At 44.6% G+C, this 10,152-nt stretch overlaps 1 protein-coding gene across 4 annotated transcripts in view; it reads left to right on the forward strand.

Moving 5' to 3' along the window:
• The window catches only part of MTMR2 (myotubularin related protein 2), a 75,328-nt gene that overhangs the window by 51,182 nt on the left and 13,994 nt on the right, over positions 1 to 10,152 (forward strand). For all 4 annotated transcript variants that reach the window (XM_048937288.1, XM_048937308.1, XM_048937298.1 and 1 more), the window contains 7 exons: positions 1,491 to 1,640; positions 2,445 to 2,633; positions 3,809 to 3,994; positions 4,854 to 5,060; positions 6,584 to 6,676; positions 8,165 to 8,278; positions 9,568 to 9,744. In XM_048937288.1, the coding sequence (XP_048793245.1) occupies positions 1,491 to 1,640; positions 2,445 to 2,633; positions 3,809 to 3,994; positions 4,854 to 5,060; positions 6,584 to 6,676; positions 8,165 to 8,278; positions 9,568 to 9,744 (1,116 nt within the window). The remainder of the gene's footprint in view (positions 1 to 1,490; positions 1,641 to 2,444; positions 2,634 to 3,808; positions 3,995 to 4,853; positions 5,061 to 6,583; positions 6,677 to 8,164; positions 8,279 to 9,567; positions 9,745 to 10,152) is intronic.

The following is a 10,152-nucleotide window of genomic DNA, read 5'->3' on the forward strand; positions in this document are numbered from 1 at the left end:
AGACCTTGAGCTTTGGAGGTGGCAGTTCTGGACTAAGCAGTGTGCACTGAAGCCAGTCTTCGTGGTGCAGTGAAGATGCTTTACATTGCTTAATCTTTTCAGTGAGTTTCAGTAGAAGATACAGAACACATTGCAGCACAGTCACATACTCATTAGGATAGGACTGAGAACAGTTTTAGAATGGGACCAGGAGATCCCATCCTTCGTATGTACAGCAGGTGGGCCTCTGAGCATGCTGTACCCATCAGTAAGCTTGAGCTGTGTGCATACACAGTTTGTTTATAGTTTCTGCAACTTTGGTTTCAGACAGCACCAAAGCCATCTTCCTCCGAGTTTTCTGTGTACTCATGATCCTGATGGTTTTGCTAATTCCTTGTAGTAGCATTTCCTTCCCAGGGTGTGCCCCAGGACCAGAGGAGGTTCACAAGCTGGGTGTGACCAGTATTAGGCACAAGGTCTGTCTCCTCAGATTTCTGAGGGTGACCTGTTCTGACAGCGTGACTCACCGCTCTGCTGGGGAACTGGATGCAGTCTGTGTGGGTCAGCCGTATGACTGCAGCTCATCTGACTTGTGTTAGATTTGTCATTTATTTCCTGTGGGAGCCATGGCAGGGGAAACCAGTCACCCACCACCTTCCTTGAAGTGAAATACTGTTTTTAAGAACAAAAGCGTGTATTATTTTAAAAGCTGATCTCTCTCTAAGACTGACTGCCTAGCAGCCTGCCCATATGCACAGAGGACCTGCAGTAGATCTGTATTCTCACAGCTTTCTTCACTGATGCTCAGAGTCAGCACTCACCCTGCTGCAGCATGTGGCTGTTTAAATCTTTCCTTGCAGGCATTACAGTAGCAGCCATTCCATTTTGATCTGTTGCCTCTGCACATTGGTGAAACTAAGTCTACAGATTTTCAGGACCTTCACTCTTGTGCTTCAGCTGTGAGCTAGGGGTTGCTGTTCTGGACGGTGCTGAGTTGCTTCCTCCCAGGCACGCTGCGTTCAGCGGTGTGCTTGTGTGCACTCTGTGACTTCTCCTCCATCCTGTCTGGTAGCTCTGCTTTCCATCCCCAGTTGCCACCCAGCCTATTTGAGCTAAGTGCTGCCAGAGAAGTGGGGGCTGACAGTCACTGCTGATGCCCTGCTCCTTGCTCACCTGTAACACCATCATGGAAGCAGAAGAGATGTTAAAGATGTTAAGCCCTTGGGGGACCAACTCATCTCTTGCTTCATCTGCAGCCTCTACGGTTCGTTAATCCTGGACAAACCATCCTGCAGTCCTCTAATTTTCTTTTGTCTTCAGCAACCTGAGCAAAACATCTGCCCATCCAGAAAGGGGCATGAAATGCAAGTTGCGAAGATAATGCAATCCTGGGGTCCAGCTCTAAATGCCCTTTGTTAACCAAAGTTGCCTTGGATTTCTGGTCTTGGAATTTAACTGTGGTGAAGCCTCAGAGCAACTTGTTTGCTAACCTGCTGTTGTTTCCTCTTAAGGGAATTCCCAACGAAAGCTGGAGGCTGAGCAAGATTAATGAGCGCTATGAGCTGTGTGATACATACCCTGCCATTCTAGCTGTGCCCGTAAACATTCCTGATGAAGAATTAAAGAGAGTGGCATCTTTCAGATCAAGAGGACGAATACCAGTGAGTGTGACAAAAAAAGCCACTTTGGTGTGGTTTTGTTACATACCTTTGGGCCATAAATAATGCTAAGATCAGGTTAAGTGGATTCCAGGGAGCAAATAAATGGTCAATGGATAATAAAAGTGACAGCAACATGTCTGAGGAGTTAGAAAACAGCATTATCTGCTGGAACTACTCTTGTGAAAGAGATGTAGACTAAACGAAAAGGAGAAGATAAGATAGCTTAGCACAATCCAGACTGAATCTCAGTTCAGTTCCTGGGACACACAGTAGCTCTATTTGGTTGTTTACTGTTGTCTGGCCTCCTCTGACACTTGAGGACAGAGGAATACTTAACAGTTCTCTTAGTGAAAATGTGCATTGTTTCAAACTAAGACAGAAGACAGCAATATGATGGCTATTGCAGCAGCAACTGAAAATGTACTTTTCCCTCTCATGCTTACAGAAAATTAAATCTGTTCCAAGAGTTCTTAACTTTGACATGCTGAAACATAAGGTGAGACATAGCCCAGTGACGGCAGACTGTGAAGGTGTTTTTGTGACTCACACAACTGTGAGAAAACAGTCAGACTTAATCCTGTTCAATCACCTCCTGTTTGTTTTGACTTAGGCATTGTAACCAGAATGAATAAGTGCAGAATGAATAAATGCAGTACATTTGGTTCATTTGATCATGACTTAATAAAATCCAGCCTTTTGGAACCAGGTAGTGTAGGGAAAGCTCCCAGAACAAGCCATTGTAGGTAGAACACTCATTTAATGAATCCTTATTGTCCCTCATTTCTTTTTCATTTGTTTCTGAAGGTACTGTCATGGATTCACCCAGAAAGTCAAGCAACAATTACTCGCTGTAGCCAGCCAATGGTGGGAGTAAGTGGCAAACGAAGCAAGGAAGATGAAAAGTACCTACAAGCCATCATGGATTCTAATGCTCAATCCCATAAAATCTTCATATTCGATGCAAGGCCTAGTGTGAATGCTGTAGCCAATAAGGTCAGCTCTTTTGTTTCCTTTTACAAGAGTTGTGAATCCAGTCATTTAGAACACACATCCCACCAACGTTTCAAATTATTCCTGAGAATCACGAAGGGGTTTCCACTGAAAATACATACAGAGTGATCTGATTAATTAGTCAGACTTCTGCACCTGCGCTAGTATCAGTAGATATCATAGAATCATGGAATGACCTGGGTTGAAAAGGACCACAGTGATCATGTAGTTTCAACCCCTGCTATGTGCAGGGTCACCAACAACCAGACCAGGCTGCCCAGAGCCACATCCAGCCTGGCCTGGGGGGATGGAGCATCCGCAACCTCCTTGGGCAGCCTGTTCCAGTGCTTCACCATCCTCTGTATGAAAAACTCCCTCCTAATATCTAGGCTAAACCTCCACTGTCTCAGTTTAAAACCATTCCCCCTTAATGCATAACTTGAAATGAGACTAAAAGGGAGAAATCAAGGCCTAAAGATGAACCGGATACTGATACAGACTCCAGCATGCTGGATTTGATGCATCACCGTTTTTCAAATCACATGACTGGAAATCTGCTTCCTCTGAGAGTTTCAGAACTCCTGTTAAACTTGATGGGAGCAGGGAATGCTCATCTCTTCTGAAGATAAGGCATTGTGATCTTTAATTTCAGAACATTACCTCGTGTTCTCTAATGTCCAGAAGTATCACTGTTGTGATATTTCTGCTGTTGTGTCTCATGCCATCACTCTGAGCCATGTTGTAATGGTAGAACTACTTTGCTGCAGTAAAACTGATTTTTTTTTAATCTGTCTTTTCCACTACTTAAGAAAGGCAATTAGTGTGTGGGATATACTCCTCTATAATAGTATGGTAAATTTGTAAATGACAGAATAGCGAATCTAATGAGCTAGCAGCTTGAATGGGGATAAATGATAATTACTGAGAAAAAGAAAGCTTGTAATGTGATATTATTCAGTGAAAATTACAGCATTCATTACTGTTGCAGGAAAGAGACACAAAATGTGTCCATGTATATATTTGTACTCAATTGTAAGATAAATCCAGTGCTTTAGATAGCATAGACACTGTGCTATTTTGTCAGCTCATATTTGCTCATACAAACTATTGGAATAAAATATCAAATCTGCTTTCACTTAGTGATTTTAATGCTTTTTTTCTTTTTTTTTATTCTTCAGGCTAAAGGAGGAGGCTATGAGAGTGAGGATGCCTATCAGAATGCAGAATTAGTGTTCCTGGACATTCACAACATTCATGTCATGAGAGAGTCCCTGAGAAAACTGAAAGAGATTGTGTATCCCAATATTGAAGAGACTCACTGGCTGTCTAATTTAGAATCAACTCATTGGCTAGAGCATATCAAGGTATGCATGTCTGCATCCACTGGATGTAACTGAGTTTGTACCATTCTGTCTATTGGGAAATGCCACTAGAGCTAACTCCAGTGACAGATCCTCAAATAATAAGAAATTTAATTATTTAAGATGAAAATTTAATAATTTCCAATTTAAAAGCAACAAAAATACAGTGTGTGGGGATGGGGAATTTAGAAGAGATGGCAAAAAGTACCAGAGAGGGGGTGACAAAACATTGAAAGATGGTGTTTTGGAAGCATACTGTATTTCTGGGTAACATGTAACCATGAAAGCACTCCTGAGAACATAGGACTCTGTTTCCAACCTCTCAGCTCTGGGATCCTTGCCATCCAGGTGCTGCTGCCTGGCCCAGACCAGCAGGTGTTGGGTGTTGATGCCTTCTCAGCCTTTCAGGAATTGGAGCAGAATCAAAATGAATGGGGCAGAACGCTTCAGCTTGTACAAATGTTCATCTTCAAACTAAGCTTTTTGTCCTAAAAGATGTACAGCTTACACTGTCTGTCAGTTAATACAGAAAGAACTTGTCCTGCTTCTCAAGCAATTGGAAGGCAGCAGCCATTTTGAGATACAAAATGCTCCTGAGCTGAAATCCTGACCTCTCCAAGGATGGCTGAGCTTAATGCAGGGTTTTTTTTACAGGGGTGCCTGCATTATGGCTTAGATGTGAACACATTTTTGTAACGGTGACACCAATTTGCTGCCCTAGTTATAAAGAGGTTGGAACTGATTTACCATTCTCCTTGAGGCACATAGAGCCCTTGGTTTGTCCTATGCTGTCAGTAGCTGTTTGTCATGCATAATTTCTGTTCCAAAGACATTTTTGTAACTTCTTTTTTTCTTGTCCCAGCTCATTCTTGCTGGAGCCCTGCGAATCGCCGACAAGGTGGAGTCAGGGAAGACATCTGTGGTTGTGCACTGCAGTGACGGCTGGGACCGGACAGCCCAGCTCACCTCTCTCTCTCTGCTGATGTTAGATGGCTACTACCGAACCATCAGGGGCTTTGAAGTGCTAGTGGAGAAGGAGTGGCTGAGCTTTGGACACAGATTTCAGCTGGTGAGTTATGAGCCCTTGGAAAGCTCGTAACACAGAAAGCTTTTGTATACTTTGAAGGGATTTTCAAAGGAGTTTAGCCTTTTCTGTGAGAAGTCTCCTAGCTGAACTTGCAGAAGAAGGGTGAATGCTACTGCTCCTGTTTTCTGTCTATAATGGCTATCATGTCTTAACCTCCTTGGAGACAGCCTTGCTTAGATAGGAGGAACAGGAAGTATTTACCTTCTCAGCTCCCTTAAACTCAATCTTAAACTAGCAGTGTGCTCTGGGTTCAGTATAAGCTGGGAATTGGCAAAGAGTGGGGTGTTTAGTTTGTGTTTTCAGTTCAGTCCAGTTTTTAAGGCTGCCTGGACATTGTCAACAAATACCTTAGTACTGAAGAGGTTGGGGAATTTTGCAGTGGCCTTGAGCTCACATTTTCTTTGGGCACATTTTGCTTTTGGGGAAGCTTTTAATGTTTAGGCAAAAGACCAGCAGTTTGAGATCGTGGATGTGTGCAGAGGGGCAGCTTTGTGAACCTGTGACTTGGTTGTTTGTCATGATTTATACTGGGGGAATGCTTCAGTAGTGTCCGTTTGGTCTTTGTTCCTATGGTGTTTTGATTATAGCTGTTCTCCTGCGGTTATTTAGTTTGGCAAAGGCTAGAACAAGGTTTGTTTACAGCAGATGCAGTGGTGGTAATTTGTTTAGTCAAATGCTGTTCCCCCCCTCTGAAGAAAGTGGTATAACTGAGGCACTGTGTAATTAAGGTTCTGCTTCAGCAAAACCATTACCTGGTGTATGCACTATGAGGATTCTTACTTCCCTGTCTGTACAAAGGAGATAATGGTACTGATTTCCTCTGCTGAGAGGACAACAGTGTTACAAGAAGAGGTAACTGCTTTACCTCCATGCTCTTGTTCGGTCTTTGTACAGAGCTTAGAGCTCATGGGTAATGTATAGCACTAATGTACTGTCTAATAGTAAGGAATCATGCCTCGCATTCCTGTCCAGGGCCACACAGCGTGGTCGGGGTTGGAGGCCTACTTCTGGGATACTTTCTTAATTGCATCTCTTGAGGTGGCAGGAGATGGGCTCAGTTAGTGTTTGTACAGCACTTGGAAGCTGCGAGGTGCTGTGTGACGGTTATCACCACATGCTGTGTCTGTAGGTAGTGTTTAGATCCAGCAAACTCTACTACTGAAGTAGCCAGGACGACAGCTGCAACTGAAGCAAAAAGCATTCTAATTTTTTTTTCCTCTGAACTTTAGCTATTAGCTGAAATCGGTGCCAGCGTAGCATCTGGAGCCCTACTCAAACAACTCGTTTTAATTTAACATGAAAATATCATCATAAAAAATTTCACTTCAAAGACTAAGGGAGTAGCTATCCTTTACTGCTTCACCCACTAATACGGAAGGAGCAAAATCAACTCATTTGAACCTGTTTGGATCTGTTGGTGCAGTCTTGTGTGACTGAGATGAGCCCCGAGCGGCTTCCCCATGAAACTCTGTGCATCTCATGTTCTTTGTTGTGCTCTGTTCCAGAGAGTTGGCCATGGAGATAAGAATCACGCAGATGCAGATCGCTCTCCTGTCTTCCTCCAGTTCATCGATTGTGTCTGGCAAATGACAAGACAGGTAAATTGCTGAGCAGCACGTCTGCAAGGCCACTGTACCACAGTGTGGCACAGGGTCTGGCCCTAGGACCCACACAGGCTCTCCTTCCTGGGCTTCTGCTTTTGTTTTGTTGGACTCTGACAAGTGTCTTGACTGTCTCACTTTAGCAGGGAGCCTGAATGCACAGCTGTGCAGGAAGGCCATGATGTACTCTTGTGTCAGATTAGCTAGCCAGTGGGCGCTGCTTACATGAATGCTGCTGTGGTAAATGTGAGCTTGTGAGAAGCATGTCACCCTGAAACAGAAAGGCAGTGTCTTCATATTTAGTGGGGTAGAGACAGACACCTCAACCACCCTTAATTAGCCCACAGTATCTTCAGAAACACGAGTAACCTGAGCTACTAATTTAAGTTTCTGGCATCGTGGATGCAGACGTTTGCTCACACTGATCCCATAAACAAACCTGCAGGGAATTTGCTCTAAAGTGACTTCTTCTGAAAACTGATACATTGCTCCTCACTGATACTTGAGTTATGGAGCCAGGAACTGCTCCTCAGTTTAGAAGAGACCCCCAATGGCTAGTGGGGGTTTTCCCCACAGCTGTGTGGAACCTGGGATTTCTTAATGTCTGCTGTGATCTCTGTACTGTATTTTAAAGCCAGTGTTAGCAGTGGTCAGGCAGTTCACTGAAAAAGATAGGCTCAACATGAACCATGATGGATGAAATGGGGAAAAAGATGCCACAATATATGAAGCTGTACTGTATCCAAGCAGAGAAAGGGGGAGAATTTACCACCCTCTAAAATCACTTCTATTCTGCTGTCCTTGGCATCCTGATGGTGAGGTGAGAACTGCAGCCAGTGCAGTCAGAGAAAAGTGTTTTCCAAGGGAGGAAGGCCTCCTGCTGTCCTCTCCATCTCTGCAGTATGCTGCATGTATTCCTTTTGCCCCTTTGTGGAGCTCCAGTACTTCTCCCCATCATGGATCTGTCTGTATTTGTACATCAGCAGCAACCACAGCCCCTGTACACCTCCATTCATCCCACTGATCTGTGTCACATGGTGCCTCTCTGCTGTGCCCTCTGCAAAGCACTCTGTTGGGCACACATGTTATTCCCATTTGGCCCCAGGGGATTTCCATTCCTTGATGCTTTATTTCACATATGCTCCAGCCTTTTGTTTGCAGTGTGGTTGAATGGTCTGTCACTGGGGGCAGGCACAGCAGAGCAAGCTTCAACTTGAAGCAGAACTGAATGTGTGTAAACACAGTGGTCAGACCTTTCATGCCTCTGGCTTTTGCTCAGAATACCTCTCTGCACATGTAAAGCAGCTTTCCAAGAGAGAAACCCTTGCTCCTGGGAGGAGCAGTTATGACCCCAAATATCCAGCCAGCCGCAGAACAGAGGCAAATGCTGTCTTAGAAATGAGAGGCAAGCAAGCTCCTTATGGCTGTGGGAGAAAGTTTGTGACTGTTGTAAAATCCCAACCCATTTTCTGGTTCTGCCTGAAGTTTCCTACAGCATTTGAGTTCAACGAGTACTTCCTGATAACCATCCTGGACCACCTGTACAGCTGTTTATTTGGGACATTCCTGTGCAGCAGTGAGCAGCAGAGAATAAAGGAGGTAAGAGCTTCTCTCTGAGATGAAGACGTGGTACTGTGATTGCTTTAGCTGGCCAGATGGTGCTAAAGAAATTGCAGCTGGTTGTAGGTACTGCCAAGCCTCCATCTTAACAGCTGGGACATTCGGGGTCTTTTCCACTTTGTGTCAGCTGCTCTCTGTGGGGATGTTACATTTCAGAGCACTACCCTTTTGCTCACACTCCCTCTTTTTAGTGAGTTCTTCAGCTACTTTCTGGTGGCTCAGCAGCTCCTGCTGTCTCCAAAGTAGTTGGAAATGCAATTTTTCTTTGACCTTTGGTTTAACATAAACTTATATCTAGAAGCTGGTACCTTTTTCCCCTCCCTTTTTCTTTAGGTTTAAACTAATGAGTACATTGTCATTCTACACACATGGGTTACAAACAATAACAGTTCTCAGTGTGCGTTGTTGCAGTGCTTGCATTTTTCTGGGAGAGGACAGAGCTTCTAGTTAGAGAAAGAACGTGGCTCTGGGCCCTCCCATCAGCCAGCTCTGCCCTGCACTCTGATATAGGTTTGTTTGAGATTGGTTCCAGTTGGGTTGTGTGCAGCTGTGCACCTTCAGATCCATTCAGCACTACCCTGCTCACCACCAAACTGAAGTCAGGCAGAGTGACACTCATTCTCTCTCCTCCCCGTCGATGAAGGATGTTATCGCTGAAACATTGCAGCCTAACATCCCAGAGGACAGTGTTGTGTTTGACAGCACACTGGTTAAAAAATAAAATATGAAACAATTGCTGTAATGCAGAGTGATAGCATTATACTGAAATCAGTCCCTGTTTTTTGAGTCCACAGTGCTTGAATTTCCAGAAAAGAAAACCTCATGCACTTTCCATTTTGCTGGGACTATTCATGAGCCTAATTAGTTCACTACATCAGGACTTCAGTCACATGGATTTTTCTTTTTTCTTCCTCCCCCCCCCAACCCATTACTTGCTCCAGCAAGTCCTCCGGGACCTCTTTAAAGAGGTGAAGTGTAACCAAAGCACCGAGAGTTCACATGCCAGTTCTGAGCTGTGTCCCCTTGTGCCGATGGCGACTCTGGGGCCATGCTGAGAAGCACAGGGAGTTTCCATGCCAGGGTGTGTGCGTGCCTGCCTGCCTGCATCCATGTGCTTCGATTCCAATAACCACATCAAAAGAAGAATTCTTTTTAAAGCTACAAGAAGGCAACCAGATCTGTATTAATGACAGGCATATGTAATGCTGTTTAAGTACTCATAAATGCTAGTGTGGGAATTAAAGCCTCCTCCAACCCTTCCCTTACAGAGCCTTCCAAAAAAGACCGTGTCACTTTGGTCTTACATTAACAGCCAGCTGGAGGACTTCACTAACCCCTTGTATGTGAGCTACTCCAACCACGTCCTGTACCCTGTGGCCAGCATGCGGCACCTGGAGCTGTGGGTCGGCTACTACATCCGCTGGAACCCCAGGATGAAGCCGCAGGTACAGCCTTGTTGCAATCCCTTCCACGGATCCTGCCTTCCTTTCCCTCTGTGCTTGTACTAATACTGTCATTGTGAAGCTCAGGGCCTTTAAAGCACAAGAAATAATGCTCAGATTTAAGCTGCCACTGCTTAAATCTAAAAACAAAAGCCGGAGTTAATACACGAGCAAATGAAAAGAGCAGCAAGTACAGATGGTGGTTAGCTGCAGATCGCCACCTTGTGAAACTTGCAGGAGCTGAAGCTGCTCCACAGCTTGTAAAATTTCATGAGGAGCAGGAAAACCATCATCTGAAGAGTTTCTTCTTCAGAAAAGAACCTGAGAACCTAAAACGTCTTTGGGTGTAGGGCTCTAGATCTGAGCTCAGGGGCTGCAAGTAGATTTCTGCCATTAAGAACCTGCTGCTTA

This window comes from Lagopus muta, chromosome 1 (assembly GCF_023343835.1).
Source record: "Lagopus muta isolate bLagMut1 chromosome 1, bLagMut1 primary, whole genome shotgun sequence".
NCBI lineage: Eukaryota > Metazoa > Chordata > Aves > Galliformes > Phasianidae > Lagopus > Lagopus muta.